Genomic DNA, 18,695 nt, shown 5'->3' on the forward strand with positions numbered 1-18,695 from the left:
TTTTCTGCATCACCAGTTGATTTCCATTGAAGCTTGCCCTTCAGGTCAATCACCAGTTGATTTCCATTGAAACTTGCCCTTCAGGTCAATCACCAGTTGATTTGACGTTTGCCCTTCAGGTCAATCACCAGTTGATTTCCATTGAAACTTGCCCTTCAGGTCAATCACCAGTTGATTTCCATTGAAGCTTGCCCTTCAGGTCAATATAAGAATCTGTTTTAAGTCTATCCTTTTATTGTGTCAATTTTCTATTTCTCAGTTGTGCTGCCTCCGCTTAGGAAAGTGGTTTATCCATCCTTGGAACAGTATTGCTTAAGGCAGAGGTTGAATATTACTGCATTTTCTCCTCTTAACTATTCTGCTAATGACAATGTGATCTGGTAATATATTTGATAAAAAATGAACTTTTTACTGAATATTGTATTTCTGAGATTACTTAACTGAACACCCTCCCAACTTTTCCCACAAACTGAGCATCCTTGTTGGTGGTTTGTGCAAGTTTAAACTGAAGAACTTCATGTAGATGGGTAACCACCTAGTGGTGGCAAAGGAATTAATTATATAGCATACTGAAACAGTCATTTCTCTTCGATGTTTTTTTCTCTTCAAGTCTATATGATCAATAGATAGGTAATACAGAATGCTGTTTCCTGGGAGACTTGAATTCGGGGGTATTTTGTAACATAATGGAACTGGGTAAGTATTCTAAAAACAACATAGTTTACAATAAAAATTTCCTTTTTATAATTTTTGTAATCATGCTACTGTGTTGAATAAAACATTACAAGATAAACAGTCACAAAAGTTTGAAATTTTATATCGTTGCCTTTAGTAGTCTTAGAGACATTTTATCATAAAGATTTGGGTCTTTTCTCCAGCTTTTGTTCTAAAAGTCCAGATATATATTTGTAATTTATACTTTTCTGCAACAGGATGTAAATTTTCAAGAAGGATTTCTGTGAAGCTGGAGCTCGAACTTCCTGGGATCTGTCCCCATCTGGAAACGCACATTCATCAATAGCAACTGTCAATTCTTGTTTAATATTTTCTGGTGGGGAGTGAAGTAACCCTGGCAAATATCCAGGAAAATATCCAAGAAAAATATCCTGGCAAACACTCTGAAAAAGATCAAGAGCAGGATTATGTAAATATAAAAACCAAAGCTCAGTAAAAGCATCCATTAACTACATCTTTTAATTTAATTCAAATATACAATTATATTTATCAAGACAAGAGTCCCTCAATGGTAATCACCCTATACTGTCTAAAAGGAACTTCCAGGAATCCATGATAAGACCATTTTTTCTTAACTGCTTAGAGTTGAAACTATATCCAATATTGCTGAGCAATAACAGGGTAATCTAACTGGTTTCACTGGTGGCCATATTGAATATCAGATTAGTACCTTTTTCATTTACAACAAATTGGATATTATCAGATGCATTTTGGTGAAAGCTCCATGACAATATGACCGTCCATTTCAAGAGCAATGATAGCTAGATTTTGAAGATGGCCCTGCATCCAACAGGAGTAGCAATAACAAGGTTTTCACGATGCCATCATTGTGCCCATGTTAGAGCTAAGATTACCACCATTTTCATTTTGAACCGATTAGATGTCATAAAAAGTCTCCTGCTGAAAATATGACATTCAAGAGGAGTAACAATAACAAGATTTTCAAAATGACTCCCTTAATGAATGTCAGATTGGCACCATTTTCATTGGGGCAAACCAGACATCTTAAGAAGTCTTTCAGTGAAAACCATCCATTCAGGATAAGTACTAATAACAAGAGTTTCAAGCAGGCCACTGTGGTGGCCATACTGGATGTCTGATCAACATCATTTTGATATAGGCCCAACTAGACCTTATGATGAATGTGTGTGTGGGATGGCAATCCTCCATGTTGTTTAGAAGCAGCAGTGATAACAAACTTTTACTAACAGATGAATAGTGGACAACAATAATATACCATTGGGTAACAACATACCATTGGGTAAGCTCTTCTGGTCTATGACCAATACAGTTAATAATATACCCTGATTTTGTACAATACACTCACAGCAAAAAAGTGCTGCAGTTTCTAATACACATCTACCTGTGTGCCTTTTCCTTGCTTTACATTATTTTGCTATGATTTTAACTTGTAAAATATTTAAATATTTATAAAAAGTATGAAAAGGGCCCATGAGCTATAGCACAGTTAGACCTGTTTATTTTGACTAATGTCTATCAATATTTTCCAACAGTCCAGTCCATAATTTTAGCCACGTCTTTAGTTTGCCTATCAACTGTAACAGCCAATCTAATATCAACAGTTGCAAAGAATACATGTGACTATTTCTAGCTGATCCTGAAATTAACTGACATGTCTATTTCTATACTACAATTTAATGTGACTGAGCAAATAATTTGTCTTAAGCCAAGCATGAGTGGTGGCTTTTTGAAAATGACATTTTACAGTATTTGATAAATCTGGACAATGGTCATGCTATGGAATATATATTTTATTATACATATTGTTATATGTTAAACACAGTAATTAAGAGACCTGCACTTATTTTACACCACTACATTCCCACTTCTGATCCACTTTTCTGACATTCATAAAAGTTTTCCTATTTAAGACAGGGGGCTAATTCTGGGTTCTCAGGGTTCTTTTCCACCTCAAAGAGCACCTTACACTTAACATCTAAGCTGCTGAGTTGTACAAAATGTTACAGGGTCCAATAAATCCTTTCAAGAAAAAAATGGAAGACTGGATTAAATTCATAAAATAATCCTGAAAAAGATTTAGCCAATAACTGCAAGCTTAACACTTTCCTTGCCACTAGCTGTAACTATTCCCATTTGTATCTGTTTATATACTTACATTTGGAAAGAAACCAAGTTTTGGAACAAAATATGTTTATCATTAATACTCACCAGATCCTAATAATTCAAGAGTACATTAACTACCTCACAAATCCAGCCCTCCCAGGCATGTTTTAGCAACAAAAGTGCTCAACACTCATCTGCCAGCCAAGGTGGAAGTCAAACATATGGATAGAGGGTACCAGCTCCAAATTCCATCAATTCATCACTTACTCCTTAAGAAGATGTGCATACTCTTCAAGAAATATAACTGGGGTGGGGGTGGGGGGGGATGGTCTGCCACCATCATGACCAGGTAGTATCAAAGACATATTTTACTCCAAAATAGGCTTCTTAATACATGCACATTTGAAGAACAGGTAAGTGAAAGGAGTTGTATCCCTTTACCAGAGATGGCCAGTTCTCCAGTCCCATAGTGTATATGAAAGCAGCTTTGAGTTTTATGTGCTAGATTTTGGTCAAAACAAGTCAATGTAATATTAGAGGGTTTTTTGTTTTGGTCTATGTCCTCTGTTTCATGATAGCACTAGAAGCCAGTATTTGTAGTGTTATTTATTTTAATTTATTTGTTTATTTGTTAGTTTTAAAAAAAAATATTTCATTACATTCTTCTGTAATGTAACATTGTATGCTGGAACTGACCTCGTCCAAAACTGAGTTCATTTCTGCTTGACCTGACTTCTAATTATTTTTTTTTTAAACTTATGTCAACAACTAATACATAGCTTAATATTCAGATCATTATTAACAGAAGAGGTAAATATGTTTATTTTGGTCAATGTTTTGGAGTTTCCTAAGTGAATTTTACATCATCTCGTTTATTGTGTTGTAAACATTAGATCATTCTAATTGATGTCTGCTGCCAATGTATAGTATGGACTATCACAGAAAAGCCAGTATTGAGGTGTGCATGTATTTCTGGTACATCCACCATTGGTCCAGACATGCCACCATCCCAAGTCAGTACTGGTCCTAAAGTTAAAGTTATGAAGACCATTTCAGATTATGGTGACAATGGCAGCAGCAGAGTATGTGTTGTGTGAACAACTTGCAATGGCCTAGGTGGTCCAATCAAACAGGTGAGCTTCTGCCTTAAACGATTATACTAACAGGAAGTTGTCTACTGAAATGGCATCACCATTTTTCATGTCACATTTCTCTGCTTTATTAATCACATGAGTTGGTTGTCTTGCAGAGATTGCTACCCATACACATTCAAACAAGCATGAACACATTACTGGTATGGCCAGAATTGTGTCTCATGCAGTTACTACAGAAAAATGACTGACTTAAAGAAAGCTTCAACTGTTTGCACCCCATGTCCTGCCCACTGCATTGATTCCTGTACCATGTCCTGCCCACTGTATTGATTCTTGTACCATGTCCTCCCACTGTATTGATTCCTGTACCATGTCCTGCCCACTGTATTGATTCTTGTACTATGTCCTGCTCACTGTACTGATTCATGTACCATGTCCTGCCCACTGTATTGATTCTTGTACCATGTCCTCCCACTGTATTGATTCCTGCACCATGTCCTGCCCACTGTACTGATTTCTGTACCATGTCATGCCCACTGTACTGCCCACTGTACTGATTTATGTACCATGTCCTGCCCACTGTACTGATTCCTGTACCATGTCCTGCCCACTGTATTGATTCCTGTACCATGTCCTGCCCACTGTATTGATTCTTGTACCATGTCCTGCCCACTGTATTGATTCTTGTACCATGTCCTGCCCATCCTTGAACTAAGAGAAAAGATACCTCTGCTAAAAAAACTGGTAACAAACAATACAGACCAGAACAAATCACCATGGTTACAAAAACCACCAAGGATTAACAATGAAGCTACCAAATTAGGCAATAAAGAAGGACAAGAAAACTTACTAAAACCTGTACTGGTAAACGAAATCAACCAAAAATACCCGGACTATGTTAAAATATATACCGATGGATCAAAAACAAACAACCCACCAAGAACAGCAGCAGCAATAGTCATCCCTGAATTCAATATACAAACGGGATCCAGATTACCTGACTATTGCTCCATTTACACCACTGAATTCTGGGCTATACTTGAATCACTACAATGGATCAAAGACAACCAAATACCTAAAGCAGTCATTATAAGCGATTCCCAGCGTTATCAAATCGATCCAAAATCACAATACACACTCTAGGGAACAATTCCTCGACAGAGCATGCCAATTAATCGACGATATCACCACAGCACATCAATTAGTCGAGCTCATGTGGATACCATCGCACACTGGAATCTCTGGCAACGAAACAGCAGACAAAGTTGCAAAAACCAAACTAGGAGATCAAAACTCTATCAAGCTTAACTATAGCTCTACAGAAGCAATAAGCTTCGCACAAACATATATAGACCAAACATGGCAAGATTTTTGGAACTCCTCCACAAAAGGGAAAAATCACCATGAAACCCAAAAAAACTTAGATAGGAACATACAGCTACCTAAGGGTACCTATTTAGAACAGAAAACCATAAACAGGATAATAACTGGAAAAACTAAACTAGCAAGCAGTTTTGGAAGGTTTATAGGACCCAAACCAGCAACCATTAACTGCTTTAACTGCCACACCACCGAAGATCTACACCAAGTATTCAATATATGCCCAAAATATCAACCCGCTCAGAAAATATTTATCAAAAACCAAAAAGAGATTGGATCACCACACACATACCCAGAGTTACTTAATGACTCTAATAAAAATAAACAATCAGCATATAAAAATATAAATCAATTCATAGACTCAGCAGGACTTAGGAACAAAATATAATTACTATCCCCACAAAACCAAAAGACCCAGTAACTAGCTAAATAAATTTAGAAGCCACCACATAAAAAACCATAACATATCATTCAATTTTATAAAAGTATTAATAAATAATTCACTTACGAAGCACCTATAAAAAACTAAGGAAACCGCAAAATAGGATGTCCTAGATGTCCTTAACGAACCGAGTAATCAGCTAGGATTCCTGTCCTAGATGTCCTTAACGAACCATGTAATCGGCTAGGACTCCGGTCTCTTGCTAAATAAAGTATAAATAACATTCAATCTCTAAAAGCATCAATTAATAAATAACTTAAAGAGGTAATATCTAAAAACTTATAAATAACATAACGTAGGAAGCATACCCTAAACACCTCGACTAGTAATACCATAATAACCTTGAAAATCTCTCTTCATACATGATATCTACTAAGAACCTCTATAAACAGCATAGAACATCCCCCCTCCTTTTAGAACATTTTGAAAAAGAAAAAAAAAAAAAAATCTCGAAAAAAAAAATTAAACAAATAATTAAAAAAAACGGGCTAATGCAACTAGAAACCAGCGATGTAAAGCAAGCAGGACCGTTCCCGAGCTCTCCTTCCCACTAATAACAGCCAACCATTCAACTGTAGGGACCTTTATGGACCCACAGATTGAGGCCAAACTATCAGGGTTCCTTGAATCCATAAAAGCCTGGGGGAGGTGGCACCATCCCCTTCCCTAGGAACAACTAGCAGGCTGCGGTGTAGTCAGAAAAAAGTGGCACATGCACAATTGTGCGAACGCTACTATAATTAAACTCAACAACAAAAAAAAAATGTCCTGCCCACTGTATTGATTCCTGTACCATGTCCTGCCCACTGTATTGCTTCTTGTACTATGTCCTGCCCACTGTACTGATTCCTGTACCATGTCCTGCCCACTGTACTGATTTATGTACCATGTCATGCCCAGTGTACTGATTTCTGTACCATGTCCTGCCCACTGTACTGATTCCTGTACCATGTCCTGCCCTACCCACTGTATTGATTCCTGTACCATGTCCTGCCCACTGTATAGATTCCTGTACCATGTCCTGGACACTGTATTGATTCTTGTACCATGTCCTGCCCACTGTACTGATTCCTGTACCATGTCCTGCCCACTGTACTGATTCCTGTACCATGTCCTGCCCACTGTACTGATTTCTGTACCATACAAAGTTAATGTTAATTCAAAATGTCCTGCTTTTTAGGGTCTGACGAAATCCTCCCTGCCCCAATTAAATGCTCATCCCAAGGGTATATTCATAAATAGTCATGGAATCTTGAGCATTTCTAGGGCATAACTTTAACCATCCAACTGTAAAGGAAGAAAGTCAAGTTGTTTTAAAGGGGCTGAATAATAATATGTGTGTGGGGGGAGATTTTTAATGTAGCTTTAACAATCTGAGTCATATCACTACGATGTCTGCAATGTGGCAGTTTATAGTGATGCTTAGCACTGGGACATCATGCCACAGACATATAGCATCATGTCCCACCCAGTCACATTATCCTGACACCAGGCCGACCAGACCTAATACTAACCTATGAGAGGCTACTGGAAAGCTTTCTCACATACCCACAGTTGCCAAGGCTGAGACTCAAAGCCACCTGAACAGAGGTGAGATGTCAGTGATCCCTAAAGCTGAGTGCCTTAAAGCATTCAGCCACCTGGTGAAGATAAAAACTGTGAGAGATAGACAAAAATATAGCTGGAGTATACTTTCCAGGTGAGAGAAAACAGAGACTTGATGAAGAGGCACAAATGGATTCAGTATTTGCAATGTCTCAAGAAAAAGGGTGCTTTCTAGCATCTGCAGATGCTCTAGCATGAATTTGTTGGATTTGGTACAAGTCCCAAAAAAGGGAAGACCACTGTCATCTGATTTCCACCTTCACAAACATGTTGTTATGACACTTTTGTTGCTAAAACAAGCTGGTGAGGGCTGGATTTGTATTGTAGTTAATGTACTCCTCATGTACTATGATCAGATAATGTCTTGTAAGAAGACAATCATCAAATACAGTAAACCCAGCTGGATTAGCTGAATTAAAAATATGGAAGTTCAAACACAAGATCCTTCGCTCCAGAATGGAGATTTGTCAGATAAATTATTAAAACTTTACATACAATTGATAAAAGAATATTACAGTTTATGTTTTAACAGAGGTTTCAGCTCCCTCTGTAAAATTTTGATAGTTACCTGTAAATTATTATTCATCCTTTTATGCAAGCATCTTCCTGATCTGGAATCACACCATCCACGGCAATCAAAATAATCACAGTCTTCATGAGTACTGCAGTTTGTGTTGTAAATTTCATTCATCAACTTACTGTAAAAAAACACACTGTCTGTATCGACTAGAACAACGCGGTCATCACTGCCTATTCCAAAGTTCTCTCCCTTGATATCACATAAATGCAGTGGTTCATGCAGATCTGTGTCAATACTTGTCAACATTTCTAAAAGTTTTAATGCAATGTCTGCACGAACATACCAGTCTGACGGAGGTTTATATACCATAGAATTCAAATTATCACCAGGTGGTGTGAATTCCATTAGGTAAAACATTCCACAAGAACCATATAATTTGGGAACAAACTGGAATTTCTGATAAAGTTTCATAAATAAATATTCATCTTGCATGGCCAAGGACCAAATGCTTTGTATAGTCACCCATGATGCATCTGGCCTTTTTAACTGCTCTACATATTCATCAAAGTCTGAAAACCATAACTGTGACAAAACTTTTGTGTCGTAGGTTACATTGATACCAAAATTAAAAAGTATAGAATTCCTAAGCAGACCCTCTGTTGTTTCAACCATATTTTCAACTGCCTCCTTATCGTCTGTCCTATGGAAGAATAATTGCTCATTTTCTGAAGAATTGTGCTTCGAACCTTTCAAGACAGCTCTAACATACTGAGCACGTTGACAAACTCCACAGTGAACAATCATGACCTTCTTTCCTCCACGGTAATTATTACAAGTCTCAAAATGAATTCCAGTCTCACGGCACAATGCATCACAGATATTACCGGTTACCTCCCCTTGAGCATACCCCTTGCACTGCAATAGGAAGAGAGAGACACATAAATAAAGATGAATCTGCTTATCTGATGTAGCTTTAGTTTGTGAACAAAGTTTAAAATCGCTGCTATTGAAAAAGTAGGGCACAGTGGTATCTAGACCTGTAGCACACATTTACAAAGGTGAAACTATGATATCCACAATAAAGACATTGACAAAGCAATCCAAACGTTTCCAAATGTTATTGTGAGCAAGACAAAATTCTAAACATTCTGCTATTTATGCTACAATGCTAATTCGTATACATTTTACCACCGTTTCCTACGATATTGGATTTATTTTATCCAAAATTTGAAAGGAGTTGGAAAAAAATCTAATTGTAAATAAGTTTGCTTCTAGGGCATTCTAAATTCAAAAAGCTATGTTGACATGTTGCTTACAAATCATCATTATCTTAAAGTACTATCTACAATCATGGACAAAAGTTAAGTATACAATGTAAATATTGTTGTTGTTTTGGGATTAATGCCATAGGCAATAAATGGCAGCCAGTATACCTGGTGGAGGAAAAACTAGGGAAAAACATTGCAACAACCACTGACTCATGGGAAGCTACTGCCAAACTTTCTCACACTGGCTGAGCCCAAATATCGAAACCATGTGAACAGAGGTGAGATGGCAGTGTACATTAATGGCAAGCCCTTTAGACCACTAAGCCATATTCTAAATAATTGTGACATATAGCTATGTTCATGGGATCGCTGTTTCTATGTATTCAGCTTTGCCTTCAAGCTGATATACTGTGTACTGGACATTTCATTACGATAAAGGTAAAAATGCTTGATGCACTTCAAGTTGATGAACTGTGTATTTCATCATGACATAGAGAAGAGTACTTGACACACTTCAAGTTGATGTACTGTGTACTGTATAAAATTTCATCATGATGTAGGGAAGAATACTTGACACACTTCAAGTTGATGAACTATTATGAATATCTTTATTCTGTTTAACCTTTGTCCGTGATTGTAGACTGTAATGATCATTTGCAAACAACATATTACACAGCTAATTTTGTCCATGATTGTAGATCATATTTTAAGACAATAATCATTTGTAAACAGCATGTTTACTTGGATTTGAGTTCAGGACATTGGGTTTTCCCCTGGAAAAAAACCCACAAAGTCTACATGATATTAGTCTGGTTTTTGTTGTTTATGAATCTGATTGAAAATTCCATTAGAAATAACCTAGGTTGTGTCATGCCACATATATGAAAGAGTAAATAAACAATTTTTCATTCCTATCTTAATATCAGTCATTAGTTGTGTTCAGTTATAATTTGAAAGAAATCATTTATTTAAATTATCAGTTGGAATTACAAAGTGCTCCAATGCTCGGCTAGCGTGGGTACATGGGAAAGCTTGCCAGTAGCTTCTCGTGGGTCAGTGGTTCTTCCCTGGGTTTTCCAGGGTTCTTCCTCCACCAGTTATAATGGCCACCATGCATGCCTATCTTGTGCTGAAAAATGGCGTTAAACCCTAGAACAACAACAACAAAGTGCTCATTGACAGTTAGAACTAAAACACTATTTTGGATTATTGTGAATTCAGTCAAAGATATTTTGGATTATATCAATGGATACATTATGACTATTAGCACATCAAAACATTCAAGACTATTGGTATAGCCGCACATAACAGACTTGGAATTCATTCAGAACACTCTATACCTTTGGACTTGTGATAAAATGTTTTGGATTTGGGATTTATTTAAAACAATTCTTAATGTTCTTAAAGTATCCTTGCATCAAGTAACATGTTTGTTGATTTTTCTGAACTAGTTGGTTTTTCTTCTTTAGGTTACATAGTTTAAGACCAGACTCAAAACAGTACTGTGTATTGTCTATTTAATCATGATGCAGAGAAGTCTACTTTACACATTTCAAGTTGATGTATTGCATATTCCATTATGATGTAAGAAAGTATACTTGACACATTTCAAGTTGATTTACTGTCTACCGTGTAATTTCATCATGATGAAGGGAGGAGTACTTGACACATTTCAAGTTGATGTACTGTCTACTGCATATTTCATCACAATATATGGAAGAGTACTTGATACACTTCAAGTTGATTTACTGTGTATTCCATTAGGATCTCAGTAAGAATACTTGACAAGTTTCAAGTTGATGTACCGTGTATTCCATTAGGATGTAAAAAAGAATACTTGACACATTTCAAGTTGATGTACTGTGTATTTCACCATGATGTATGAAAGAGTACCTGACACATTTCAAGTTGATGTACTGTGTATTTCACCATGATGTATGGAAGTGTACCTGACACATTTCAAGTTGATGTACTGTGTATTTCACCATAATGTATGGAAGAGTACCCGACACATTTCAAGCTGATGTACTGTGTATTTCACCATGATGTATGGAAGAGTACTTGACACATTTCAAGTTGATGTTCTGTGTATTTCACCATGATGTATGGAAGAGTACTTGACACATTTCAAGTTGATGTACTGTGTATTTCACCATGATGTATGGAAGAGTACTTGACACATTTCAAGCTGATGTACTGTACTGTGCATTTCATCATGCTGTATGGAAGAGTACCTGACACATTTCAAGCTGATGTACTGTGCATTTCATTATGATGCAGGGAAGAGTACTTGACACTTCAAGATGGTGTACTGTGTATATTATCATGATGTCAGAAAGAGTATATCACACATTTCAAGTTGATGTTCTGTGTACTGTGTATTTTATCATCATGTATAGAAAACTACAAGACAAACTTCAAGTTGATGTACTAAGTGCTGTGTATTTTGTCATGATGTAGGGAAGACTACTTGACACATTTCAAGTTGAAGTACTGTGTACTGTGTATTTTATCATCATGTATAAAAACTACTAGACAAACTTCAAGCTGATGTACTGTGTGCTGTGTATTTTGTCATGATGTAAGGAAGACTACTTGACACATTTCAAGTTGATGTACCGTGTATTTTATTATGATGCAGGGAAGAGTACTTGACACATTTCAAGTTGATGTACTGTGCATTTCATTATGATGCAGGGAAGAGTACTTGACACTTCAAGACGGTGTACTGTGTAAATTATCATGATGTGAGGAAGAGTATATCACACATTTCAAGTTGATGTACTGTGTGTGTACTGTGTATTTTATCATGATGTAGGGAAGAGTATTTGATACACTTCAGTGCTGCATAAATCTCCACATGCAACTTGATCCAGGTTTAAATTAGATGTAGTCAGAGAGACATGATGGGTATTTTTATGTCAATCAGTAAACATAAAAATTCAATGATTTGGAATTACATACAGTTCATATTGTCATAAAGTGACTCAGTGGATGCAACATATAAAAAAACAACCACTAGGTGTATAAACAGAATTAGTGGCTTCCAAAACATTAAACAATGGACTAAATTACAATTTGATTATCTAACTTCCTATAAGGTGACAAACATTGTCTTGGATGCTTTTAAAAGTGAATAATCCTCTAGCTTTGATGAAATGTTGTTGTTGTTGTCGTAAGGTTTAACGCCATTTTTCAGCCCACAATAGGCTATACATGGCGGCCAGTATTGATGGTGGAGGAAGAAACTGGGAAAACCCTGGAAAGAACCACCAACCCATAAGAAGCTACTGGCAAGCTTTCTCACATACCCACATTGGCTGAATCCAAGACTCAAACCCAAACAGACAGATTTGAGATGGCAGTGATCCGTAACCAAAGCGCTTTAGACCACTTGGCCACTCGGGGCCCCTTGATGAAATGTCAAATAAACACAAGGGAAATCAGTGATGCATCACCCTATCCATATAAGAATGGGAAACTCATTATTCATGAAGGATACTTGAGAGCTAATTTTATAAGCAAAGGACTGCTTATCCCAGGGATAAGTCATATACCCCTGGGAGACCTAAGCTTACCCAAACTATGACAATAAAATAACAAAAAGTATGGAATATTTTTGATGACGAGCTGAAAAGTTCAGGATGAGATTATGATACAAATATAATTAAAAGAACATAGCTATGTAGATAGACAAACAGATAAATGAATAGATTTATAAGGATTTTAAAAAGTCAGATTTTAAGAAAGAGAGAGTAAGATACTAAAGTAAAAGAATAACATAACAAACGAAACAAATTAAAATAGTTTTATACTGTTTCAATGCGCCCAGTTTCCCTTTCATAGCTTTGAAATATATGTTAGTCAAATCATCTCCTCAACTACATTAATTCTGATGAAAGCCAAACTTCTGTAACAACTTAGTTATGCAGACAACTGTGTATCTTGATAATATTCATTTCTATCCATTTAATTACTTGCCATAAAGTAAGCATGTATAGGTCTCCTGTAATTATTACATAAGAACATTAATTGTGCTTTAAATAAAAAGAGACTAATCATTCATTTAATTTCCAAGCACACGTTACACAAAAAAATTATGAGTAACATTACTAATAAGTATCACCTACATGTACTTACATAACATGCATAAAAGCAATCATTTAACAAACTAAATTTTAAGTCAGCAAGCTCAGCACATTTTTAAGCCAGCTTTATAACTACCCATGGCTAAGTTAGGACATTACCAACCCACCAACTACCCATGGCTAAGTTAGGACATTACCAACCCACCAACTACCCATGGCTAAGTTAGGGTGTGAAAGTCAGCAAGCTCAGTACATTGTGAAGCCAGCTCAACAACTACCCATGGCTAAGTCAAGATGTGAAAGTCAGCAAGCTCAGTACATTTTGAAGCCAGCTTGATAACTACCCATGGCTAAGTTAGGACATTACCAACCCACCAACTACCCATGGCTAAGTTAGGGTGTGAAAGTCAGCAAGCTCAGTACATTTTTAAGCCAGCTTTATAACTACCCATGGCTAAGTTAGGACATTACCAACCCACCAACTACCCATGGCTAAGTTAGGGTGTGAAAGTCAGCAAGCTCAGCACATTGTGAAGCCAGCTCAACAACTGCCCATGGCTAAGTTAGGATGTGAAACTCAGCAAGCTCAGTACATTGTGAAGCCAGCTCAACAACTACCCATGGCTAAGTCAAGATGTGAAAGTCAGCAAGCTCGGTACATTTTGAAGCCAGCTTGATAACTACCCATGGCTAAGTTAGGACATTACCAACCCACCAACTACCCATGGCTAAGTTAGGGTGTGAAAGTCAGCAAGCTCAGTACATTTTTAAGCCAGCTTTATAACTACCCATGGCTAAGTTAGGACATTACCAACCCACCAACTACCCATGGCTAAGTTAGGGTGTGAAAGTCAGCAAGCTCAGTACATTGTGAAGCCAGCTCAACAACTGCCCATGGCTAAGTTAGGATGTGAAACTCAGCAAGCTCAGTACATTGTGAAGCCAGCTCAACAACTACCCATGGATAAGTCAAGATGTGAAAGTCAGCAAGCTCGGTACATTTTGAAGCCAGCTTGATAACTACCCATGGCTAAGTTAGGACATTACCAAACCACCAACTACCCATGGCTAAGTTAGGGTGTGAAAGTCAGCAAGCTCAGTACATTGTGAAGCCAGCTCAACAACTACCCATGGCTAAGTTAGGATGTGAAAGTCAGCAAGCTCAGTACATTGTGAAGCCAGCTCAACAACTACCCATGGCTAAGTTAGGACTTTACCAACCCACCAAATACCCACAGCTAAGTTAGGACGTGAAAGTCAGCAATAACTTAAAATATAAATATTTATTTAATCTTTCTGAAAACTTGATTTAGTAAATGTTCACATTATCTGCATGAGAAAATATGAGACTGAATTGGACAATGTATCATCTGAAATAATGGATCAATAGATAAATCAAACTGCTGACATTTAAGTAACACATGTATGTGATATATATAAATGATAAACAAAAGTGCTGATATATGCTTCAGAGTATAAAACTTGCAGAACATATAGCATTACAAACCTAACATGACCATCTCTTTTTTGCAATTATTTGAACTTGCCTGCAGGCAAGTACCTTGCAAATCTGGGCTGCCCGTGATGAATCTGATCTTGTCCCAAGCATTGGGCAACTGGGTTTGTCATGCCCTGAGGCGACCAATGGAATATGAAGAACATAAATAATATTGCTCCAAACTCATAGGTCATGGGATTTGTTTTGTACACAAAAAGTATAGCTTGCGATACAAGGAAGCATAACAATCTTTATAACGGTGAGAGACCTATAAATGGAGCCCAAGCATGATGCTAAATAATAATAATTTACAGCTTTCAAGAACTTCAAACTGAAAATGCCAAATCCATCAAGACACTCAATATTTTGTTCAGCAAATTAGAGGCCAGATTTTTTCACAAGTGTGATGGACAACTTACATATAATATGGAACAAGCCTGATCTAGATCTATGGGCTATCCTGTTTTTATGCAATATATGGTCCAGACCAAGGGTTAATTCTACCATTTTTATGTAATATATGGTCTGGAACAAGGGTTAATTCTACTATTTTTATGCAATATATGGTCTGGACCAAGGGTTAATTCTACCATTTTTATGCAATAGATGGTCTGGACCAAGGGTTAATTCTACCATTTTTATGCAATATATGGTCTGGACCATGGGTTAATTCTACCATTTTTATGCAATATATGGTCTGGACCAAGGGTTAATTCTACCATTTTTATACAATATATGGTCTGGACCAAGGGTTAATTCTACCATTTTTATACAATCTGAGCTAACCTAGTCTTATATGCATGACCGCTACATAGTTTAAAATAAAAATGTCTCATTTTTGTTCATGTGTTGATGCATAACACCTGCATCTGATATAAAAGTACTTAAAACAAACTTTTAACATTCATAATGATGCTGCTAATGGAAAATTGATACCTATATCTCATCATATTTATAAAGCCACAAAAGAAAGCCATAATCACTTGTATAAACTTGTTTCAAAGTTATGATCAGGTAACAGTATTCAAAATTTTCAATGTAACCTCCATAGAACATACCAAATCTAACAGAAGATTCTTAGATTCTTCAACAGAACAGAGCTTCTTTTGTATTATTTGGTAGATACTGATTCCTCCTACCAAGATGAAAAACACAATCATAAGACAGCATATTCTTATCCAGCGTCTAGGTCGGCACCACACCCTCATTGCTGTGTCTGTTTCATGCTCGATTTCTCTACAAATAAAGTCATTATTATTGAACCGAGTTCAAATTTTTTAATATAAAAATCTTTATATTAATAAAATTTGAAAAACATCCCTTTTTTATATTAATTATAATTATATTATATTAATCACTTAATCTTCTTTATCAGGCTTTTATTAGACAAAGTTGTTAGGGATGTTATGAAAAGAAAAGAGTTTTCAAACCTCTTTGACTATTACCATTATTCTGTGTCAGAAACAATGATGGATTTATCACCTCAGAATCTATAGCATCGGTTTTAAAATTAGGATAGGTAGGTATGGATTTTTTTAAATTTAATTTCTTTAAACACCATATATATATATATATATATATATATATATATATATATATATATATATATATATATATACATATATATATATGATTAGTATATACAATATACTAAGTACATCAAGTACTGGTCAAACTGGCTCAATTAGATGAACAAATAAATTTCAGGAACATCTTTTGCTTTGCAATTTAAAAAAAAAAATCTTTGTTTTTTTAACCGGGGGAAGGGGCTAAATTCAGCAGCGAATAATAGGGACAGTTGCCTTACCAGTAACACATTTTTTTGTCTCAGTAACAACAACCATGTTTGGTGTTTCAATCTGTTCTAACAGTAGCCCAACAAATTGTTCTCCATCACTCTTTAAATTTTATGACATTACTGGCCATGATGAAGAACTGTAATTCCATGGCATACAGTCTGCGCACATGCCAGGTCCATGATGGCTGTTGGTATTTGGGCAAAATAACCAGTGGCATCTAAAATAAGAAGCTGTTTCTAAAGATAGGAAAAAGTGCATGTAGAAACTTAAAAACTTGAAATATTCAAAACAGTCACTTTAAGCTTCTCTTTTTATGTGGGTGTGTGTGGGGGTGTGTGTGTGTGTATTTGTGTGTGTGCATATTTTTATCTTAGATAACGAAAATACTATGAAAACTTTTTAAAAAGTATAACAGTTTTTCTTAAATTGCTCCATCACAGTTTTTGCTTATGTGACTGACATAGGAATCCCAAAATAGGTATCACTCAAAACTTTCAACAAAGTCCATACCAGGAGTCATCTTTTAAAAATGCATTTATTAAATGAAATATTGAATAAAATGATTAATTTGCAGAGGTCTCAGAAACGCTTAATCAAGCATATTTGTATGCAAATTTTCTATCTGGGATGCAGAAAATCACTTAAGCGCATGTCCTCCATATGTATGTAATAGCTGGGCAACAAATTCATAGACTTGCCAGTCCTGATTCAGCCACCTGCTGAGTGGGAAAATGTGTTGATCATGATCATTTTAGCTGTGCTGATATTTACAGCGACAGAATTCAGTGGCTGAAAGATGCCCTGATGCATGTTGTCATTATAAGAGTACATCAAAAGGACATGACACAAAAGCTGGGTGGCAGATTCAGAGGTTTTGACTGGCTGCTGAGTGAGAAAATGTGCTCATATTTACAATGATTGAAGTCCAAGGCAGAGAGACCCAGAGATGTACATGTGGTCATTTATAAGAATACATCAAATGAACAACTTTAGCATCGATTATTGTGTTCAGTTCCTAGGTAGCTGAATAAAACGTGCATGTCACCTCAAAATCAAGACATATTGAGACAAAATGACATTTGAAAATTTGGATAAGTAGTTTGGTTAAATGGCAGATTGTCAAAGAAATAATGAGATTCATAAAAGTGCTAAAGCTGATAGAACTGATTGTATGGACGGGACAGCAGCCAAGTATAAGAAAGTGTGTGATGCCTGGCTTAGTGTTTGGAATAAGACCTTTCCTTGGATTGAAGAAATTCAGTCTCTGATGGACAAAGATGAGCTATATGTCAGGGTGTGAAGTGTGTATATGATTTTGATTTTTAATGCAGCTTAAGCTTTAAATAAATTTCAATCATATCGCAACAATGTCTGCAGCATGGCAGTTTATAGTGATGTCTAGCACTGGAGCATCATGCCACAGACATGTAGCAGGCGATGTTCCACCCAGTCACATTATCCTGACACCAGGTCGACCAGTCCCAACACTAACGTCTTAATGCTGAGCACCTAGCGAGGCAGCTGTTAGTACTATTATTATAAGTCTTTTATCTGACTCAGCCAAGGTTCGAACATACTGATATCGTACGTTAAGACATGCATGATTGTTTAAAATACAACTTGCACCAATTAAATCAGATTTACAGTAACATTACCAAAACTACTCCCAACTTCCCGGACCCTATAATATACTTCCTGTTAGTATTAGCAATGGTTGTTTCTATTGCATATTGTAAACCTCCAAAGACATTGTAGCACCATAATTTCTAGTTGATTCGCTTTCTTGCATTCAGTATGATACTCACGTGGCATTGTGACTTTCTTAAACTATCCGCCGTCACACACACACACACACACACAGAAGGAAAAGATAAAACTGACTATATGAATTTTATACCAGAGATTCATATTTCCAAACAAGTGGTCAAATGGAAGAATTAGCATAAAAGAAGTATAGTAAGAATAAAGTATAAAGTTAACGCACAAAGAAGTGATATAACCAATGGGCCTAGTGGAAATAACTTGTACAATAACGTATGACTTGATCAAAATTTTTTTTTATCGCCTCTAATATTGGGTCTTGAAAAAATATTGGTAAATAAAGCACTTATTTACTCCGGGCAAAATTTTAAAAGGATTCGCAGCTAATGTGAACATATAACATGAGAGTAGTTACATTAA

General features: G+C 36.3%; 1 protein-coding gene across 6 annotated transcripts; it reads right to left on the minus strand.

Annotated features, from left to right (window-relative positions):
• Nucleotides 1-733: 733 nt before the first annotated feature.
• Nucleotides 734-18,231, minus strand: LOC149780703 (divergent protein kinase domain 1C-like). 6 transcript variants are annotated; one of them, XM_089937739.1, is made up of 5 exons: nucleotides 18,170-18,230; nucleotides 16,523-16,731; nucleotides 15,774-15,951; nucleotides 7,910-8,776; nucleotides 734-1,118 (listed from the first exon to the last, which is right to left on the minus strand). In XM_089937739.1, exons 3-5 carry the CDS (start codon nucleotides 15,921-15,923, stop codon nucleotides 852-854), a joined length of 1,284 nt encoding a protein of 427 aa, XP_089793865.1. In that variant the 5' UTR covers nucleotides 15,924-15,951; nucleotides 16,523-16,731; nucleotides 18,170-18,230; the 3' UTR covers nucleotides 734-851. The 6 variants fall into 6 exon arrangements, 5 of the variants coding, with proteins under 5 accessions (XP_089793865.1, XP_089793863.1, XP_089793864.1 ...); XR_016415119.1 differs by lacking the exons at nucleotides 734-1,118; nucleotides 16,523-16,731 and adding exons at nucleotides 4,489-4,625; nucleotides 5,803-5,938 and having other exon boundaries at nucleotides 18,170-18,231; XM_089937737.1 differs by lacking the exon at nucleotides 16,523-16,731 and having other exon boundaries at nucleotides 18,170-18,231.
• Nucleotides 18,232-18,695: the final 464 nt, after the last annotated feature.

Source organism: Sinohyriopsis cumingii, chromosome 16 (assembly GCF_028554795.1).
Source record: "Sinohyriopsis cumingii isolate HCF-2022 chromosome 16, ASM2855479v2, whole genome shotgun sequence".
Lineage (NCBI taxonomy): Eukaryota > Metazoa > Mollusca > Bivalvia > Unionida > Unionidae > Sinohyriopsis > Sinohyriopsis cumingii.

Excerpts from the sequence above, each read along its gene's own strand:
- LOC149780703 (XM_089937737.1), bottom strand. The coding sequence starts at position 15,923 with ATGAGGGTGTGGTGCCGACCTAGACGCTGGATAAGAATATGCTGTCTT. Across the intron at positions 8,777-15,773 it reads AGAATCTTCTGTTAGATTTG|TGCAAGGGGTATGCTCAAGG; the intron begins GTATGTTCTATG and ends TTCCTATTGCAG. Across the intron at positions 1,119-7,909 it reads GGATGAATAATAATTTACAG|AGTGTTTGCCAGGATATTTT; the intron begins GTAACTATCAAA and ends GATCTTTTTCAG.